The sequence below is a fragment of the Procambarus clarkii genome, chromosome 38 (genome assembly GCF_040958095.1).
Source record: "Procambarus clarkii isolate CNS0578487 chromosome 38, FALCON_Pclarkii_2.0, whole genome shotgun sequence".
Classification (NCBI taxonomy): Eukaryota; Metazoa; Arthropoda; class Malacostraca; order Decapoda; family Cambaridae; genus Procambarus; species Procambarus clarkii.
Window position 1 is genome coordinate 14,805,356 of NC_091187.1, and position 22,591 is coordinate 14,827,946.

Here is a 22,591-nt window from a genome sequence, read left to right on the forward strand (position 1 = left end):
GGAGCTGCCTCGTATGGACCAATAGGAACTGCCTCGTATGGACCAATAGGAGCTGCCTCGTATGGACCAATAGGAGCTGCCTCGTATGGACCAATAGGAACTGCCTCGTATGGACCAATAGGAGCTGCCTCGTATGGACCAATAGGAACTGCCTCGTATGGACCAATAGGAGCTGCCTCGTATGGACCAATAGGAGCTGCCTCGTATGGACCAATAGGAGCTGCCTCGTATGGACCAATAGGAGCTCCCTCATATGGACCAATAGGAGCTGCCTCGTATGGACCAATAGGAGCTGCCTCGTATGAACCAATAGGAGCTGCCTCGTATGGACCAATAGGAGCTGCCTCGTATGGACCAATAGGAGCTGCCTCGTATGGACCAATAGGAGCTGCCTCGTATGGGCCAATAGGAGCTGCCTCGTATGGACCAATAGGAGCTGCCTCGTATGGACCAATAGGAGCTGCCTCGTATGGACCAATAGGAGCTCCCTCATATGGACCAATAGGAGCTGCCTCGTATGGACCAATAGGAGCTCCCTCATATGGACCAAAAGGAGCTGCCTCGTATGGACCAATAGGAGCTGCCTCGTATGGACCAATAGGAGCTGCCTCGTATGGACCAATAGGAGCTGCCTCGTATGGACCAATAGGAGCTGCCTCGTATGGACCAATAGGAGCTGCCTCGTATGGGCCAATAGGAGCTGCCTCGTATGGACCAATAGGAGCTGCCTCGTATGGACCAATAGGAGCTGCCTCGTATGGACCAATAGGAGCTCCCTCATATGGACCAATAGGAGCTGCCTCGTATGGACCAATAGGAGCTCCCTCATATGGACCAAAAGGAGCTGCCTCGTATGGACCAATAGGAGCTGCCTCGTATGGACCAATAGGAGCTGCCTCGTATGGACCAATAGGAGCTGCCTCATATGGACCAATAGGAGCTGCCTCGTATGGACCAATAGGAGCTGCCTCATATGGACCAATAGGAGCTGCCTCGTATGGACCAATAGGAGCTGCCTCGTATGGGCCAATAGGAGCTGCCTCGTATGGACCAATAGCAGCTGCCTCGTATGGGCCAATAGGAGCTGCCTCGTATGGACCAATAGGAGCTGCCTCGTATGGGCCAATAGGAGCTGCCTCGTATGGACCAATAGGAGCTGCCTCGTATGGACCAATAGGAGCTGCCTCGTATGGGCCAATAGGAGCTGCCTCGTATGGACCAATAGGAGCTGCCTCGTATGGACCAATAGGAGCTGCCTCGTATGGACCAATAGGAGCTGCCTCGTATGGACCAATAGGAGCTGCCTCGTATGGACCAATAGGAGCTCCCTCATATGGACCAATAGGAGCTGCCTCGTATGGACCAATAGGAGCTCCCACATATGGACCAAAAGGAGCTGCCTCGTATGGACCAATAGGAGCTGCCTCGTATGGACCAATAGGAGCTGCCTCGTATGGACCAATAGGAGCTGCCTCGTATGGACCAATAGGAGCTGCCTCGTATGGCCCAATAGGAGCTGCCTCGTATGGACCAATAGGTCGCCTGCAGTTTCCGTATTCATACGTAAATATTATTAGGTAATTATGGTGGTGACTTGAATGTAGGCGTTTATGAGTTTATTTCTTTCTTAAAAATATTAATTTTCTTTCCGCAGGTGGTGTGATTGACCGACTTGTCCTGGGGCGAGACGGAGGTCACAGCCAGCTGGCGTGGGCGTGCCATCTGTGGGCGTAGATCAAGCCAGGACACAGGTAGCTGGTTCCAGCTTACTCTCCGCTAGGTGATGCATGCGTAACCCCTTCCGCCAGCCAGGTGGTTTAAGCGGGGCGTGACCCAGGTGGTGGAGGCGGGATGAACCAGCTGTGTCGTGTGTGTGGGGAGCCCGCAGCTGGCTTCCACTTCGGCGCCTTCACCTGCGAAGGATGCAAGGTGAGGATGGTCATATTCTCCTCTTGTTCTCTCTGTCTGTTGTGTGTTAGGTTTTGTCTCATAGTCGTCTCATCTCTCTCATTCTTCCTCTCTTTATTGACGTCTCTCTTTCATCATTGTTGGGCCATTAAACATGTCATGCACGCACACACGCACGCGCGCACACACACACACATATACACACTTCATACACACACACACATATACACACTTCACACACACACACACTTCACACACACACACACACACACACACACACACACACACACACACACACACACACACACACACACACACACACACACACACACACACACACACAAGTTTGCGACGAGGCTTGTCCCAGAGTTACGAGGGACGGAATATGAAGAACCCCTGAAAGAACTGAACCTTACGACGCTAGAAAAAAGAAGGGAGAGAGGGGACATGATAGGAACGTATAAAATACTCAGGGGAAATTGACAGAGTGGACATAGACGAAATGATCACACGGAATAGTAACAGAACGAGGGGACATGGATGGAAGCTGGAAACTCAGATGAGTCACAGAGATGTTAGGAAGTTTTCTTTTAGCGTGAGAGTAGTGGAAAAATGGAATGCACTTCAGGAACAGGTTGTGGAAGCAAATACTATTCATAATTTTAAAACCAGGTATGATAGGGAAATAGGACCCGAGCCATTGCTGTAAACAACCGTTGGCTCGAAAGGCGGGATCCAAGAGTCAATGCTCGATCCTGCAGACACAAATAGGTGAGTACACACACACACACACACACACACACACACACACACACACACACACACACACACACACACACACACACACACACACACACACACTGGTGCTCCAGTGGATAAGGGAGTACTTAAGCAACAGGAAACAGCGAGTAACGGTGAGGGGGAAGACATCAGAGTGGCGAGATGTCACCAGCGGAGTCCCACAGGGCTCAGTACTTGGACCCATCCTGTTTCTAATATATGTGAACGATCTTCCAGAGGGTATAGACTCATTCCTCTCGATGTTTGCTGATGATGCAAAAATTATGAGAAGAATCAAGACGGATGAAGATAGACAGAGACTACAGGATGACCTGGATAAACTGGAGGAATGGTCTAGAAAATGGCTGCTGAAGTTCAACTCTGGAAAGTGTAAGGTGATGAAATTAGGCGAAGGGAGCAGGAGGCTGAACACAAGGTATCATCTGGGAGGGGAAATCCTGCAAGAATCAAATAGAGAGAAGGATCTGGGGGTTGATATCACACCGAACCTGTCCCCAGAGGCCCACATCAAAAGAATATCATCAGCGGCATATGCTAGACTGGCCAACATAAGAACTGCCTTCAGAAACTTGTGTAAGGAATCTTTCAGAACCCTGTATACCACTTATGTAAGACCAATCCTGGAGTATGCAGCTCCAGCCTGGAGTCCATACCTAGTTAAACACAAGACAAAGTTAGAGAAGATTCAGCGGTATGCCACCAGGCTCGTCCCGGAACTGAGAGGATTGAGCTACGAGGAAAGGCTAAAGGAGCTGAACCTCACATCCCTGGAAAACAGAAGAGTAAGGGGAGACATGATAACCACCTACAAAATTCTCAGGGGAATTGACAGGGTGGACAAAGACAAACTCTTCAGCACGGGTGGGACACGAACAAGGGGACACAGGTGGAAACTTAGTACCCAGATGAGCCACAGAGACGTTAGAAAGAATTTTTTCAGTGTCAGAGTAGTTAATAAATGGAATGCACTAGGAAGTGATGTGGTGGAGGCTGACTCCATACACAGTTTCAAATGTAGGTATGATAGAGCCCAGTAGGCTCAGGAATCTGTACACCAGTTGATTGACAGTTGAGAGGCGGGACCAAAGAGCCAAAGCTCAACCCCCGCAAGCACAATTAGGTGAGTACAATTAGGTGAGTACACAAACACCATAAAGATTAGGATCCAATTAGGGTATTTTTTAAGCTGTTAGGATATCCAGACGCGGATCGTAGCGTAGATGAGTCAAGCTGGATGGATGAGGGCTAGAACTACAGTAATATCGATGAGTCAGGCTGGATGAGTAAGGCCCTCATGACACCTCTTCTATAATACTCATCTCTCCTTCCCTATCTTGACCCAGGGGGTCAAAGCCATACCTCCATATGGCTCTCTGAGTAATTAAATGATTAATCATGATCGTTATTATTATCACACAGAGTAATCACACTATCGTAATGCATCATTGATAACATTGATGACAAGGAGTCAGACATTGATGCAGGGTAACATTGTGATGTTTATTGAAATAGAAGCCTCAAGGGGATAGAACATTCCTAGATGACGGAATATTACGGGCTCACCATAGCCCGTGCTACTTGGAACTTTGTTCTAGGTAGCGAATCTTTAACAACAACAACTTATAATTCAAACTCATACTCACACTCATACTCAAACTCATGCTCCTCATACTCAAACTTACACTCATTAAACCAATTCAAAATTATTTTCATTGCATTTTTTATGTCATAAATATATTAGGATAAATTTTATGCAGCTTCGTGTGCTTCTTTTTTTTTCAAATGTATAATATTTTTATACATTTGAAAGTTTACGTATAATCTAATTTATACATTTATATGTATACATGTATTCATTTAATATTCACATTTAAATTTATACATTTTAATCTAATCAATCGATGGTATGCTAAGTTGGATAGTTTTGATGATTAATGTATATTGATTGATCATATTAATCTCCCAAGCATTATTCCTTTAAGGTTGGACATACAATATGAAGTATGCAAATGTATAAGGATTACATATTCAGGGCCGGTTGTTCAAATACGCCCCATCAATGTTTTGCTTAAAACCTTAAAACAGGTTTTGAAAACTATAATTTTTTTTTGGTGATATATTTATCAAAAACACATTGTGATTCTCTCATGTTGTCTACTATTGTTATTTAGTTCATTTTCTCACGATTTAATATGATCTCTCTCTCTCTGTCTCTCTCTCTCTCTCTCTGTCTCTCTCTCTCTCTCTCTCTCTCTCTCTCTCTCTCTCTCTCTCTCTCTCTCTCTCTCTCTCTCTCTCTCTCTCTCTCTCTCTCTCTCTCTCAGAGCCCGTCATTTTAGAGCCGTCACACACCCGTCATCTTAGAGCCGTCACACACCCGTCATCTTAGAGCCGTCACTCACCCGTCATCTTAGAGCCGTCACACACCCGTCATCTTAGAGCCGTCACACACCCGTCATCTTAAAGCCCGTCATCTTAGAGGCGTCACACTCACCCGTCATCTTAGAGCCGTCACACACCCGTCATCTTAGAGCCGTCACTCACCCGTCATCTTAGAGCCGTCACACACCCGTCATCTTAGAGCCGTCACACACCCGTCATCTTAGAGCCGTCACACACCCGTCATCTTAGAGCCGTCACACACCCGTCATCTTAGAGCCGTCACTCACCCGTCATCTTAGAGCCGTCACACACCCGTCATCTTAGAGCCGTCACACACCCGTCATCTTAGAGCCGTCACACACCTGTCATCTTAGAGCCGTCACTCACCCGTCATCTTAGAGCCGTCACACACCCGTCATCTTAGAGCCGTCACACACCCGTCATCTTAGAGCCGTCACACACCCGTCATCTTAGAGCCGTCACACACCCGTCATCTTAGAGCCGTCACACACCCGTCATCTTAGAGCCGTCACACACCCGTCATCTTAGAGCCGTCACACACCCGTCATCTTAGAGCCGTCACACACCTGTCATCTTAGAGCCGTCACTCACCCGTCATCTTAGAGCCGTCACTCACCCGTCATCTTAGAGCCGTCACTCACCCGTCATCTTAGAGCCGTCATCTTACAGCCGTAACACACCCGTCATCTTAAAGCCCGTCACACACCTGTCATCTTAGAGCCGTCACACACCCGTAATGTTACAGCCGTCACACACCCGTCATCTTAAAGCCCGTCACACACCTGTCATCTTAGAGCCGTCACACACCCGTAAGCTTACAGCCGTCACTCACCCGTCAGTCTCAACCAAATACTAGAATTTGTTAACATTCTATAAAAAAAATGATAAAACATTAAGTTACGATCCCTGACTAAGGTGTTTAAAGTTTTGAATTCCACAAATATTGAAGTTACTAAAATACGTCTTGTTGAGCTATTTTGAATTCAACATACAGTTGTATTATACAACTCGGAATTAGAATGCATCATTGTTTTCTGTTAAGACTTTAGCAGATAAATTAAGACGAGAGTGATATCGAAGTCAGAGAGTGAGATATCGAGTGATATCTCACTGTCTTTGTGAGATAGCAGCCTTGTAGGGAGCCTTGAAGTCTGGGTGTATATTGTTGCTGTTCCTGCTGCTGTTGCTGTTCCTGCTGCTGCTGTTCCTGCTCCAGCTGCGGTTCCTGCTCCTGCTGCTGCTGTTCCTGCTGCTGTTCCTGCTGCTGTTGTTGCTGTTCCCGCTCCTGCTGCTGCTTCTGCTGTGGTTCCTGCTCCTGCTGCTGCTGTTGCTACTGCTGTTCTGGGTGCTGCTGCTGTTGCTGTTCCTGCTGCTGCTGCTCCTGCTGTTCCTGCTGCTGCTGGCACTGCTTGCGACTTGGGTAGACATGACCATCTTCTGCTGTGTTATTTTCTCCCTTCAACGCTCTGGGTTTTCTCCCTTCCTGTGCCTGTCAATACCGTCATCTGTTCACCGTCATTGCTGTTCAACAGGGCACCAGACTCACCGTCATTGCTGTTCAACAGGGCACCAGACTCACCGTCATTGCTGTTCAACAGGGCACCAGACTCACCGTCACTACTGTTCAACAGGGCACCTGACTCACCGTCACTACTGTTCAACAGAGCACCAGACTCACTGTCACTACTGTTCAACAGGGCACCTGACTCACCGTCACTACTGTTCAACAGAGCACCGGACTCACCGTCACTACTGTTCAACAGGGCACCTGACTCACCGTCACTACTGTTCAACAGAGCACCAGACTCACTGTCACTACTGTTCAACAGGGCACCTGACTCACCGTCACTACTGTTCAACAGAGCACCGGACTCACCGTCACTACTGTTCAACAGAGCACCGGACTCACCGTCACTACTGTTCAACAGAGCACCGGACTCACCGTCACTACTGTTCAACAGACCAGACTCACCGTCACTACTGTTCAACAGAGCACCGGACTCACCGTCACTACTGTTCAACAGAGCACCGGACTCACCGTCACTACTGTTCAACAGAGCACCGGACTCACCGTCACTACTGTTCAACAGAGCACCGGACTCACCGTCACTACTGTTCAACAGGGCACCTGACTCACCGTCACTACTGTTCAACAGAACACCAGCCTCACCGTCATTACTGTTCAACAGGGCACCAGACTCACCGTCACTACTGTTCAACAGGGCACCTGACTCACCGTCACTACTGTTCAACAGAGCACCGGACTCACCGTCACTACTGTTCAACAGAGCACCGGACTCACCGTCACTACTGTTCAACAGAGCACCGGACTCACCGTCACTACTGTTCAACAGAGCACCGGACTCACCGTCACTACTGTTCAACAGAGCACCGGACTCACCGTCACTACTGTTCAACAGAGCACCGGACTCACCGTCACTACTGTTCAACAGAGCACCGGACTCACCGTCACTACTGTTCAACAGAGCTCTAGATTCACCGTCACTACTGTTCAACAGAGCTCTAGACTCACCGTCACTACTGTTCAACAGAGCACCGAACTCACCGTCACTACTGTTCAACAGAGCACCGGACTCACCGTCACTACTGTTCAACAGAACACCAGACTCACCGTCATTACTGTTCAACAGAGCTCTAGACTCACCGTCCCTACTGTTCAACAGAACACCAGACTCACCCTCACTACTGTTCAACAGAGCACCAGACACACCGTCACTACTGTTCAACAGAACACCAGACTCACCGTCATTACTGTCCAGCAGAACACCAGACTCACCGTCACTACTGTTCAACAGAGCTCTAGACTCACCGTCACTACTGTTCACACAGAACACCTGACTCACCGTCATTACTGTTCAACAGAACACCAGACTCACCGTCACTACTGTTCAACAGAACACCTGACTCACCGTCATTACTGTTCAACAGAACACCTGACTCACCGTCACTATTCAACAGAACACCGGACTCACCGTCACTACTGTTCAACAGAACACCTTCAACAGTCGAACACAGTGCTCGGTTCTGTAGGCCCGTAACTGGAAATATATATATATATATATATATATATATATATATATATATATATATATATATATATATATATATATATATATATATATATATATATATATATATATTGGACGTAACTCTGGTTTCTTGAGCGATGTTTTTCTTCATTTTCTCGAGGGACTTAAGGTGGACAGGTTGATGGGTCGTTACGTTTCTTCATCACAAGTCCCTTGAACGACCTTGTGGGTGATATGATGGGTTTTTATGACCTGAACGGCCATTGTTCTGATGGGGTGGTTTTCAGTGGCTAGTGAATATATTATTTTTAAGAATGACGTATATTGGCGACTTGTCACCTCTCCTGACGACTATCTCCTTGTTCTTGCGAAGGCTCCTAGCTGCCGCTTTGAGCTCGGGGGACAGTATGCCAGTATACGTTATTCTTAAAAAAGACGAATATCTGGCAAAAATGAACCTCATACTCTCTGACCAAACTAAGTTCCATAGGGTAATGAAGGACACTACAGCCGAATTGAACACGAAGGTAAACAGATTGATCGGAACTGTGAACGTCAAGAAATCTGGACTCCACCTACCAAAGGTTATTGGGGAATGCAAACCTGGGTATGCGTATGGAAATGTCACGACCCACAAGCCTGGAAACCCACTTCGGCCAATCATCAGCCAGATACCCACACCCACGTACAGACTGGTTATTTGACTCAATGGCTTGCTGACACCTTATGTACCTTGTGCTTTCAGCCTGAAGTCTCCAAAGAAATTTGTCGACTTACTGCGGGGAGCAAGGGCTACGGGGATAAGAGCCTCATTGGATGTAGAATCATTGTTTACCAACGTACCGGTGGATGAAACAATCAGGATGATAGCGGACAGAGTGTATTGTGATCTGGCTTGCACTCCTCTTGACATACCAGAAAACATTCTAAGGAAACTACTCCAAGCCTGTACTAAAGAGGCACCCTTCTTGAGCCCGGATGGGCACATGTATAAGCAAGTAGATGGGGTCGCCATGGGTTCTCCCCTAGGTGTCCTGTTTGCAAACTTCTACATGGGTACTATCGAGCAAAAAGTCTTAGTCGACATGAACTTGAAACCGGCCATATACTGCAGGTATGTTGACGACATTTTTACACAGGTACCTGATGTCAGACATCTGCAGGAGCTGAAGGAGGCATTTGAGTGGAATTCTGTGTTGAGTTTCACTTACGAGATGGAGAATGATGGGAAGCTGCCCTTTCTAGATGTAACAGTCACGGAAAGGAGCGGAGGTTTCCACACTGCAGTCTACACTAAGGAAACAAACATAGGAATGTGCCTCGATGCCAATAGTGACTGCCTAGACAGGTACAAAAGGAGTGTTGTCAACGCTTAAGTCGACCGGGCTCTCAGCCACAGCTCAGGATGGAAGCAAGTCGATGAAGAACTCTGTAGCGTAAGGCAGGTCCTAGTCAACAACGGCTTCTCTAACAATATTTTGTTGAAGACATCATAAAAAAGAAAGGTGAAACGCCATGCAACCTCTGAAGAGTCAACCAACACAACACTTGTACCCCCAATTAGACTATTTTACAGGAACTTCTTTTCGACGGCTCATAAAACGGAGGAAAGGGTCCTGAAAGACATTGTTGATAGGAACGTTATCCCTACAGACAAAAATCAGTAAATACAAGTGACAGTTTACTATAAAACCAAGAAAACGGCCAGCCTACTCATGAAAAACTCTCCAGACACAAAGCAGAAAGCCTTGAAGGAAATCAATGTCGTCTATGCCTTTAAATGCCCACTTGGGAACTGTAAGCCTCAAAGAACTCAGTATATAGGCAAGACAACAACGTCTCTTTCCAGGTGATTAACAATGCATAAGCAACAGGGCTCCATCAAGGAACATATAATCTCTTCCCACGACCAGACCATCACCAGAGAAATCTTAACAAACAACACAGAAATCATCGATAGATACAGCAATAGCAGGCGGCTCGACGTCTGCGAGGCACTACACATCAAAAAGTCAACACCAGCAATCAACAGCCAATTAATGCACAACTATATTCTACCCACTTCAAGACCCCGAACCAACATAGAAGTTGGAAGAAGAGGTATGGGCCAATAGGCCTTCTGCATATATATATATATATATATATATATATATATATATATATATATATATATATATATATATATATATATATATATATATATATATTGTGACGGTAACGCGTTGGTGTTCGGCTGTTTAAGGCTAGGGGTATGGCCTCGTCACATAGTTATAAAAAAAATAGAAAAAACTGGAACTTCGTCTGTGGTAAGGTAAGGAGAAGACACACAAAACACAAGTAAAACTTTAACAATGAAATTTTAATTACGTTAAATAAATCAAAACATGAATAAAATGCACAAACAAATTCTTATAATAAAATCAATGAATCAAAATAATAAGAATAATTAAATGACACAATGAAAAGTTACGTTAAGGCAAAATAACAAGAAGTGCAACAAGAGTTAAGTGGGAGGTGCTGGAATATTGGCTTAAAGCCACCACCTCTCTCAGTACACGCTAGAGTCTAGCTGGGAGGTGTGATGGCCACGAAAGCACTGAACATTCTGAGGACTGATGTTGGGGCGGCCCCAGACATCAGGTAGTATGGGGGGCGAGTGCAGGTGCAGCCAGACCGGCGACCAATCAGCGCAGCCGGCAGCGATCAACATGTAGTTTGGTGATTTGGGTCCGAACAGGTGGCTGGCTGCATACGTTTTTGCTCACCCTGGCAAGCCTTGCTGGTGTTGTTGTCGTTGTTGGACATTTCTTCCATAGTCTTTTTATATAATTGTGAAGACGTAATTATGGAGGGAAGAGCAGGCTCAATCTCTTGAAGGAGATTATCGTCACAACTCTCCCCCGAAGCCTGCGGTTCTGGAAGAAGTACGTCGTTATGTGGTGGAGTAATGGATGGAGTCGCTTCTACTTCATAAACTCTGGAGAGGGCATCGGCTATGGTGTTGTCAGAACCCTTGATATAGCGGATCTCCAGGTTGAAGTCTTGTAAATACAGAGCCCATCGTAGAAGACGCTGGTTGGTGAATTGGGCTTGATGTAGGAAGCGGAGAGGGTTGTGGTCTGAGAAGATGGTGGTAGACCTGGCGCCTTGTAGGTACGGAGCGAAGTGTTGGAGGTTCAGGACGATGGATAGTAGCTCCTTTTCAATAGTGCTGTAGTTCCTCTGGTGTGGTTTCAGTTTGTAGCTGTAGTAGCTGACAGGTAGAACCTCCTCGCCTCGTTGTTGCATCAGGACACCACCAACGCCGGTACCACTGGCGTCGACATGAAGGACGAAAGGCTTGGTGATATCTGGAGAGGCGAGAATGGGGTTAGAACAGAGGAGGAATTTGAGTTGTTCAAAAGCAACGGTTTGCTGTATGGTCCAATTATACCGTTGCTTGGGACTGGTTAATAGAATTAGAGGTGTGGCGACTGTACTGAAATTCCTCACAAACCTACGGTAGTAAGAGGCAAGACCAAGGAAGCGCAGGAGCTGCTTCCTGGTGGTAGGCTGTGGATACTGTAGGATGGCTTGAGTGTGTGAGTCTAACGGAGCTATGCTGCCACTCCCAATAACATGACCCAGATAACGCACTTTACCTTTCGCGAAAGTGGACTTGCCCAGGTTGATGGTGAGGCCGGCTGTCAGGAGCTTGGAGAACAGACGTCGCAGCTGGAGCAGATGTTCACTCCAGGAGTTGGAGGCTACGACGATATCGTCCAGGTAGGCGTATGTGTTATCCAAGCCCTGGATGACACGGTTGACAGCTCTTTGAAAGGTGGCCGGGGCATTACATAATCCGAAAGGAAGGCGTTCATATCTGAAAAGTCCAAAAGGAGTGATGAAGGCAGATATCTCTTTAGCGCGCTCCGTTAGACACACTTGATAGTACCCCTTAAGCAAGTCCACTTGGGACAAGTACTGGGCACTACCAATGGCATCAAGGATGTCATCTATCCTTGGCAAGGGGTAAGCATCCTTGACAGTGACAGAGTTCAGTTTACGATAGTCAGTGCACAACCGCACCTTACCTTGGGGTTTGGGCACCAAGATACAGGGCGAGGCCCAGGGGGACTCACAAGGTGTAGCCAGTCCATGATCCAAGAGGTATTGCACCTCAGCACGCATGACTTCCTTCTTGCTCGGGCTGATTCGGTAGAAGGGTTGACGAATCGGCCGGGTGTCGGGGAGCAGTTGGATGTCGTGCTGGGTAACATTACACTCTTGGGGATCATCTCGGAACAACTCTTGATGTTCTCTGAAGATCTTGACGAGAGGTGCACTATGATTATCCTGAAAGTATTTGGGAAGATCATTAAGGATTTCGGAATTAGAAAGCGCTGACTCCTTGTCAGTGCTTTCGGGAGGAGAAGCTGGGAAGGTCTCACTGTGGATGTAGGGTTCTGTGAATGTGGAATAGTTAGTCAAGACAGTGGGAGGAGTACCATTATATTGCTTCAGGAGGTTGACGTGGCACAGCTGGGTCTTCCGCCGCCTATCTGGAGTCTCTATGACGTATGTGTTGTTGTTTCTGCACTCTTTGACGCAGTAGGGTCCTGAAAATTTGTTTTGTAAAGGTGAACCTGGGATAGGAAAATAGGCAAGGACGAAGTCTCCCGGCTTGAATTTTCTTACTTTGCTGGTCTGGTCGTAATGAGTCTTCATTCTCACCTGGGCTTTCAATAGATTATCATGGGCAAAGCGGTGGACTCTCTCTAGAATGTGCTGAAGGTTTTGAAGAAACTGGGGCACATTCTGATGCTCACTGAAGGTGGCATCTCTGAGAGAGTCTTTGAAAGCCTTAAGGGGAGTACGGCACTTACGGCCGTAGAGCATCTCATAAGGAGATACTCCTAGGGACTCATTGGGGAGACTTCTGAAAATACACATTATTAGGTCAATCTGCTTATCCCAATCCTTCGAGGTTTCACTACAAAACTTTTTCAAGAGTGCTTTGATGGTCTGATGACTACGTTCAAGAGAACCCTGTGAAGCAGGATGATAGGGGCTGGACAATACCTGTTTGATGTTAAACTCCTCCAGTGTCCTTTTGAAGAGATCACTGGTGAAGTTGGTGCCACAGTCACTTTGAATCTCCCTGGGAAATCCGTATTGAGTGAAGATCTTCAATAGATGTTTGATAACCGTAGCAGCCGTGATGTTCTTCACTGGAACTGCTATGGGAAATCTGGTGGTAGGACACAGGATGGTTAGGATGTAGGCGTTACCTGAACTGGTCCGAGGTAAAGGACCAACACAGTCTATTATGAGTCTGTGGAAAGGTTCCGCAGGCACCTGTATGGGAATCAGTGGTGCTCTGGGAATGGAGACGTTCGGTTTGCCTGCCATCTGACATGTATGACACTGTTTTACGTACTGTTTGACGTTATTTACCATACCTGGCCAGTAGTAGTCTTGGCGAATCCCATGGTAAGTCTTGTTGAAGCCGTAGTGGGAGAATGCTCCGTGGGCCAGGTGTAGAATAGTGGGCCGCAGGCTGGTGGGAATCACAAGTTGTTCGATGTTGGCCCAATCGTCCTCCTCCTTCAGTTTACTGGGTCTATATCTGCGGTAGAGCAAGTCGTTCTCTAGGAAGAACCCAGGAATACTGTCGGGTAGAGTCTCAGCCTGGAAAAACAATGGTGTTAAAGTAAGATCTTCCCTCTGCAACTTACGGAACTCCAACTTGGTCAGATGCGGGGGGAGTTTCTGAGGGTCTTGAGGGACAGCGGTAGCAGTAGAGTCAGCTGGCTGTGGACGTGCGGCTTGTGCACGGGTGGTCACGAGAACCGGAGGAGAAACTTCATCACTCTCTTGAACCTCTGCTGGAACATACTCAAGAATAGGATTTATTGGCACAGAGTTACACACCTGGGGTTTGTCCATGACGATCAGGTTGGTCGGTTGCAGGTCTTCTGCCAAGTCGTTGCCTAGGAGAAGTTGCACTCCAGGCATGGGAAAAGGCTTTTCCCTGACGGCGACTTGGACTTCCCCGTTCACGTAGGGACAATCCAGGTGGACTCTGGCGAGAGGGTATGGAGTGGTAGCAGTGAGGTCAGTGATGAAGACTGTTTCCCCGGTGTAGACTAAGTTGGGCACAGCCGACTTCAAGATGATCGATTGTAGAGCCGCTGTGTCCCTCAAGATCTTCAATTTGAAACGTCCCTCCGGATTTGAACCGTTGGCAGAGACAGTTCCAGTATACAGGTGGTTACTGAAAAGAGAAAGATCATTAACATCAACACCAACATTCATCACAGGCTTACCGGACTTAGGAGGAGTTGGTTTGGGTCGTTGTTGGTCAGTGGTTCCCTTGTATTGAGACTTACCACACTTGTCTATGGTATGTCCATAGAGTCTACAATACTTGCAGTACAGTTGTGAACCAGCTTGATCGGGGCTCACCTTCTCGTAACTGTACCACGACTTCTTACTGGAGGATGGTTCAGGTGTCAGCTGGTGGATGAGGCTGTAAGTGTCAGCCGACTTAGCACACTTCAGGTAGTCGGTTTCTTCTTTATCTGCTAAGTAGAGGCGGACAGGAGGCGGCACACGTCTCAAGAATTCTTCAACAAGCATCAGGTTGACGAGTTCTGTAAAAGTAGAGACATGTGCTGCTTCCAGCCATTTCATGAAATACCTCCGTTTCGTGTTAGCAAACTCGAGGAAGGTAGTGGTACTTGCCTTCAGGTGGTCACGGAATTTCCTTCTATAACTTTCAGTAGAGAGGAGGTAGGCGTCCAACACTGCTTGTTTCAGAGTGTAGTAGTCATTCTCAGACGCCAAAGTACTGAGTGTGACTGCAGCTCTACCTGTAAGATGGACTCTGAGAAGTGTGGCCCATTGGTCGACAGGCCAACTGAGTTGATTAGCAAGGGTTTCAAAGGTGGTAAAGAACACATCAACTTCTGCTTCTACAAAGGATGGCATTAACTTACTTGCATGTGATATATTAAAACTGACGGGAAGATTGGCAGTAGCTTGTTGGCGTTGAGTGAAGTGTGAAGTTTCCAAGGCGATTTCACGTTGACGACACTCTAGAGCCAGAGTCGCTTGTTGCTTGTCATGTTCGCGTTGTATTTCCAACTCGCGTTGTTTGGTTTCAAGCTGTAAGCGTTCCCGCTCCTGGAGTGTTTCAAGCTGTACTCGTTCACGTTCACGGAGTAATGCGACCTCGCGTTCGTGTTCTTCTCTCCTCAAAGCAGCTTCACGTTCTCTGAGGGTGATTTCTTCCCTTCGTATGTCAGCTGCTTCCCTTTGCTGTTCACGGGCTTCCCTTTGCTGCTCACGTTCAATCTTGGCCAGCTCTAGTTTGAGTTTCAGCGTTGCCAAATCAGTTTTATCTGCAATATAGTAAGTTTCATGAGTTTCAGAGTCTATCTTACCTTGCTCTAAATAGTAATCCAGCAACAGGTTGTGTAGGTCATTTTTGTTGGCTTGGTAGGGAACTTCTAGTTGATACTCATGTGCAAGAGTTTGTAGTTCAGTCCTCTTGGCACGACTTAAAGTCCCTATTTCACCTGCTGGATTTGCACGGAAAGTTTGGAGACGAAACATGGTGAAATTAGCAAATAAAGGTACACGAATATTCAATAATGAAATGTCAGAAACAGGACAACGTGGCAACTGGTACCTATCCTGTGTGATCTTTAACAATTAACGTTAAGTGAAAGATATTAAATGATTAAATTAAATCAAGGGCGCAGGAAATCTTGTACCCGGTACTCATGTAAGAGAATAAGGGCAAGAAAATCCTACTAACAAATGAAACAGAGTTTCGAAAACAAATGAAACAGTTAAATGCTTCAAAAGTAAAATTGGTAGTCCAAGGATGTAGGCATACCTTGCCAAGTCTCTATAGGACATAAAGCAAGTTTTTCCTACTGAATTTAATATGATACTTACAGAATTAGCGAACTTTTGTGCTCTGAAAAAATAAGCTAATTCCCTACCGTTGTATGTATCATCATCTCTGACTGACGTGTAGGGGTGCGAGGTGTCAACTTGTGACGAGAACTGCTGCTGAGGTCCCAATTCAGCAACTAAAGTTCGAGCTAGAGGAACTATGGCCCTCTTTGTCCTCCTACAGTCAGATTGCAGAAGATTGGGTACTCTTGACCCGGGGCAGACCACAGTACCAGGGTACCAATATGATGATCTGTCAGAATGAGAAATATTCAAGGGACATAGATGGTAAACACGAGTAATAACAAGGAGGGAGAGATGACCAATTAAGAGTATGACTGAGGCCTACAGTCACCACGTAATCCAAAGTTGTCTCACCTTCACTATATGTTACTCTCGTAATGCACAATACACCGCACCTTATAAAAAATGAAATTGAATGAAAAATAGTAAAGCTACGTTAACAAAGTTAAATACGCTTACCATAAATTACCACTTGTCACCAGTACCTGAGTGAAGCTCCTAGGACAGGCCCCCATATAACTTGTGACGGTAACGCGTTGGTGTTCGGCTGTTTAAGGCTAGGGGTATGGCCTCGTCACATAGTTATAAAAAAAAATAGAAAAAACTGGAACTTCGTCTGTGGTAAGGTAAGGAGAAGACACACAAAACACAAGTAAAACTTTAACAATGAAATTTTAATTACGTTAAATAAATCAAAACATGAATAAAATGCACAAACAAATTCTTATAATAAAATCAATGAATCAAAATAATAAGAATAATTAAATGACACAATGAAAAGTTACGTTAAGGCAAAATAACAAGAAGTGCAACAAGAGTTAAGTGGGAGGTGCTGGAATATTGGCTTAAAGCCACCACCTCTCTCAGTACACGCTAGAGTCTAGCTGGGAGGTGTGATGGCCACGAAAGCACTGAACATTCTGAGGACTGATGTTGGGGCGGCCCCAGACATCAGGTAGTATGGGGGGCGAGTGCAGGTGCAGCCAGACCGGCGACCAATCAGCGCAGCCGGCAGCGATCAACATGTAGTTTGGTGATTTGGGTCCGAACAGGTGGCTGGCTGCATACGTTTTTGCTCACCCTGGCAAGCCTTGCTGGTGTTGTTGTCGTTGTTGGACATTTCTTCCATAGTCTTTTTATATAATTGTGAAGACGTAATTATGGAGGGAAGAGCAGGCTCAATCTCTTGAAGGAGATTATCGTCACAATATATATATATATATATATATATATATATATATATATATATATATATATATATATATATATATATATAAAATTATCTGTAAGGAATATCTATGTTATCTTTATTCCCGTTCTCTATAATTCTATTTACTCATATATATTCCTGTTCTCTATAATTATATTTGCTTAACTATAATCGTTATCTCTCCTGTATATCTATAAGAATAATACTTAAATAATATATTAATTAAAAACGATCATTATACATAATTATTATCAATATAGTGGGCTGTGTTTTGTAAGTAATACGTAAGTGTCTCTTAAGTAATGACGAAAGTGTTTCTGTAAGTAATGACGTCAGTGTGTTATAAGTTGTAAGTGTTACATACGCCACATGTAAGTGTTTTGAGTTTTCTTTGGGTGGAAGGAAGGGGTTTTGTAATGTATTGGCAAGACACGAGATGTTTGTAATATATTGGCAAGACACGAGATGTTTGTAATATATTGGCAAGACACGAGATGTTTGTAATGCATTGGCAAGACACGAGATGTTTGTAATGTATTGGCAAGACACGAGATGTTTGTAATATATTGGCAAGACACGAGATGTTTGTAATGTATTGGCAAGACACGAGATGTTTGTAATGTATTGGCAAGACACGAGATGTTTGTAATATATTGGCAAGACACGAGATGAAAGGGCACCAGAGCCACAAACATGTATATGTATTGGCAACAACAGAGTGTGTGAGCCTCAGTATATGTATACCGCTGCCTCGCTGTACAACTTTCTGACGGGATATACATGTAAGCCTCTAGAGACATACACAGTTGAATTGCTCACATATCAGAATGTACAGTGGGGCTGCGCTGAACACTAGCAGTACAAATTTACGGGCTCGCCATAGCCCGTGCTACATGGACACCTAGTCCTGAGTAGCTAAATCTGAAACAAGAACAACAACAGCTAGCAACAAGAAACTATTGTATTAATGTATCCAAGTGGTGAAAGTTGAAGCCGGATGGGAATATTATCCGGATTCCAAGCACTGTTAAACAAGCCATTAAACCGGAGATACAATTAGTTAACAATGACCCTCCTCTAAGACGACCTCGTAAATAGCAAATAATAAGATAACAATGAAGTACTTGATAACGCAGATAACAGCACTAACGCAGATTATTTATATGACAGTCTTAAACGTTTAGCGTTTTCAGAAATAGTGAAATTATATATATATATATATATATATATATATATATATATATATATATATATATATATATATATATATATATATACCCCTTCTCCCTAGTAGACTGTTTGCTATGCTGCCTCTCTACCCAAGTAGATATATTCCTTCTAAAGTAGACACTCTACCGTAGAGTGTCTAGGGTAGATCTACTCTACCGTAGATTTATCAAACAATCACCCTACAACAACAACACTGATTAGCCGGTAATATGTTCCCCCAGTGACACTCCTCCCCCCCCAGTACATCTCCCCAGTAACACCTGCCACTCTCCCCCAGTACGTCACTGCAGTAACACCTGCCTCTCTCCCCAGTACGTCACCCCAGTAACACCTGCCTCTCTCCCCCAGTACGTCTCCCTAGTAACACCTGCCTCTCTCCCCAGTACGTCTCCCCAGTAACACCTGCCTCTCTCCCCCAGTACGTCTCCCCAGTAACACCTGCCTCTCTCCCCAGTACGTCACCCCAGTAACACCTGCCTCTCTCCCCAGTACGTCACCCCAGTAACACCTGCCTCTCTCCCCCAGTACGTCTCCCCAGTAACACCTGCCTCTCTCCCCAGTGCGTCTCCCCAGTAACACCTGCCTCTCTCCCCAGTACGTCACCCCAGTAACACCTGCCTCTCTCCCCAGTACGTCACCCCAGTAACACCTGCCTCTCTCCCCAGTGCCTCTCCCCAGTACGTCACCCCAGTAACACCTGCCTCTCTACCCAGTACGTCACCCCAGTAACACCTGCCTCTCTCCCCAGTACGTCACCCCAGTAACACCTGCCTCTCTCCCCAGTACGTCACCCCAGTAACACCTGCCTCTCTCCCCAGTACGTCACCCCAGTAACACCTGCCTCTCTCCCCAGTACGTCACCCCAGTAACACCTGCCTCTCTCCCCAGTACGTCACCCCAGTAACACCTGCCTCTCTCCCCAGTACGTCACCCCAGTAACACCTGCCTCTCTCCCCAGTAACACCTGCCTCTCTCCCCAGTAACACCTGCCTCTCTCCCCAGTACGTCACCCCAGTAACACCTGCCTCTCTCCCCAGTGCCTCTCCCCAGTACGTCACCCCAGTAACACCTGCCTCTCTCCCCAGTAACACCTGCCTCTCTCCCCCAGTGCGTCTCCCCAGTAACACCTGCCTCTCTCCCCAGTACGTCACCCCAGTAACACCTGTCTCTCTCCCCAGTACGTCACCCCAGTAACACCTGCCACTCTCCCCAGTGCCTCTCCCCAGTAACACCTGCCTCTCTCCCCCAGTACGTCTCCCCAGTAACACCTGCCTCTCTCTCCCCAGTAACACCTGCCTCTCTCCCCAGTACGTCACCCCAGTAACACCTGCCTCTCTCCCCAGTGCCTCTCCCCAGTACGTCACCCCAGTAACACCTGCCTCTCTCCCCAGTACGTCACCCCAGTAACACCTGCCTCTCTCCAGTACGTCACCCCAGTAACACCTGCCCCTCTCCCCAGTAACACCTGCCTTTCTCCCCCAGTGCGTCTCCCCAGTAACACCTGCCTCTCTCCCCAGTGCCTCTCCCCAGTACGTCACCCCAGTAACACCTGCCCCTCTCCCCAGTAACACCTGCCTCTCTCCTCAGTACGTCTCCCCAGTAACACCTTCCTCTCTCCCCAGTACGTCTCCCCAGTAATACCTGCCACTCTCCCCCAGTACGTCACCCCAGTAACACCTGCCTCTCTCCCCCAGTACGTCACTCCAGTAACACCTGTCTCTCTCCCCCAGTACATCTCCCCAGTACGTCACCCCAGTAACACCTGCCTCTCTCCCCCAGTGCGTTACCCCAGTAACACCTGCCTCTCTCCCCCAGTACATCTCCCCAGTACGTCATCCCAGTAACACCTTCCTCTCTCCCCAGTACGTCACCCCAGTAACACCTGCCTCTCTCCCCCAGTACGTCTCCCCCAGTAACACCTGCCACTCTCCCCAGTACGTCACCCCAGTAACACCTGTCTCTCTCCCCAGTACATCTCCCCAGTGCGTTACCCCAGTAAGACCTTCCTCTCTCCCACAGTACGTCTCCCCAGTAACACCTGCCTCTCTCCCCCAGTACGTCACCCCAGTAACACCTGCCTCTCTCCCCAGTAACACCTGCCACTCTCCCCCAGTACATCTCCCCAGTAACACCTGCCTCTCTCCCCCAGTACGTCACTCCAGTAACACCTTCCTGTCTCCCCAGTACGTCACCCCAGTAACACCTGTCTCTCTCCCACAGTCGTTCTTCGGGCGGACGTACAACAACGTGTCGTCGCTCGGGGACTGCAAGAACGGCGGCCGTTGCGTCATCAACAAGAAGAACAGAACTTCCTGTAAAGCCTGTCGCCTCCGGAAGTGTCTGGTGGTGGGCATGTCCAAGTCCGGCTCCAGGTGGGTCCCTGGTCTTGTGTTGGTCTTGCTGAGGTCTTTATGGTCCCTAGGGCTCCAGGTGGGTCCCCTGGTCTTGTGTTGGTCTTGCTGAGGTCTTTATGGTCCCTAGGGCTCCAGGTGGGTCCCCTGGTCTTGTGTTGGTCTTGCTGAGGTCTTTATGGTCCCTAGGGCATGTCCAAGTCCGGCTCCAGGTGGGTCCCTGATCTTGTGTTGGTCTTGTTGAGGTCTTTATGGTCCCTAGGGCATGTCCAAGTCCGGCTCCAGGTGGGTCCCTGATCTTGTGTTGGTCTTGTTGAGGTCTTTATGGTCCCTAGGGCATGTCCAAGTCCGGCTCCAGGTGGGTCCCTGGTCTTGTGTTGGTCTTGCTGAGGTCTTTATGGTCCCTAGGGCATGTTTAAGTCCGGCTCCAGATGGGTCCTTTTTCTTGTGTTGGTCTTGCTGAGGTCTTTATGGTCCCCTAGGGCATGTCCAAGTCCGGCTCCAGGTGGGTCCCTGGTCTTGTGTTGGTCTTGCTGAGGTCTTTATGGTCCCTAGGGCATGTCCAAGTCCGGCTCCAGGTGGGTCCCTGGTCTTGTGTTGGTCTTGTTGAGGTCTTTATGGTCCCTAGGGCATGTCCAAGTCCGGCTCCAGGTGGGTCCCTGGTCTTGTTTTGGTCTTGTTGAGGTCTTTATGGTCCCTAGGACTCCAGGTGGGTCCCGTGGTCTTGTGTTGGTCTTGCTGTGGTCTTTATGGTCCCTAGGGCATGTCCAAGTCCGGCTCCAGGTGGGTCCTTGGTCGTGTGTTGGTCTTGCTGAGGTCTTTATGGTCCCTAGGGCATGTCCAAGTCCGGCTCCAGGTGGGTCCCTGGTCTTGTTTTGGTCTTACTGAGGCCACTGTGGTCACCTCAGTAAGACCACAACAAACTGAGATACTTAACAAAGTGACGTACTAAAGTGACCTTATCCTAACCTGCCAGAGGACCCAAAACAGAAAACGGGACAGTACGTCACTTTCGCCAGCCGCTGCCATTTTCTAGTACGACGATTTTTGGGGCCATAGGGGAAAGTATACGTCAAAATACGACGGGTTATTCACGACCAAAACAGATAACTGCTTTTTTTTCACGCCTATTTAGACCCACAGGATCGCCAAGGGCTTTATTTTATCAACGGCTGGAGTGTAGACATTAAGTGGAGCAAGTGCAAGCTAAGCGGTCTGGTGATTACCCATCCAGGACTTGACACAGGTGAGCTGAGTGTGAAGGTTATATGTGTTTTGTGGTCCTCGTCTGTAGAGTACTCGACTTCCGCTGTCATTAGCTAGGGGGGGACGCCGCCCCCTCCTCTGCTGTCATGAGCTTGGGACGGGGGGTGGGGGACGCCCCCTCTCCTCTGCTGTCATAAGTGTATAAGAATTAGTGTAGTAAGATAAGTGTTTAAGAGTTAGTGTAGTAAGATAAGTGTGTGAGAGTTAGTGTAGTAAGATAAGTGTGTAAGAGTTAGTGTAGTAAGATAAGGCTCTAGTGTTGAAGGTGCTATCATTTCTATCATTGCTATCATTGAGACGTTGATAGAAACTAATTCATTTAGTTCTCGTCTGTATTGAGGACTAATTGTTTGCAATTGTGACTGTAATTGTTTGTGATTACTGGGGCTGTTGTTGTTGAT

The 22,591-nt window shown here is 47.2% G+C and overlaps 1 protein-coding gene across 1 annotated transcript in view; it reads left to right on the top strand.

Moving 5' to 3' along the window:
* The window catches only part of LOC123772040 (zygotic gap protein knirps-like), a gene marked incomplete in the record, with an annotated part of 198,958 nt that overhangs the window by 173,672 nt on the left and 2,695 nt on the right, over positions 1-22,591 (top strand). Inside the window, 2 exon segments of the mRNA XM_045764898.2 lie at positions 1,655-1,929; positions 20,794-20,945. Coding sequence (XP_045620854.2) covers positions 1,852-1,929; positions 20,794-20,945 — 230 coding nt within the window.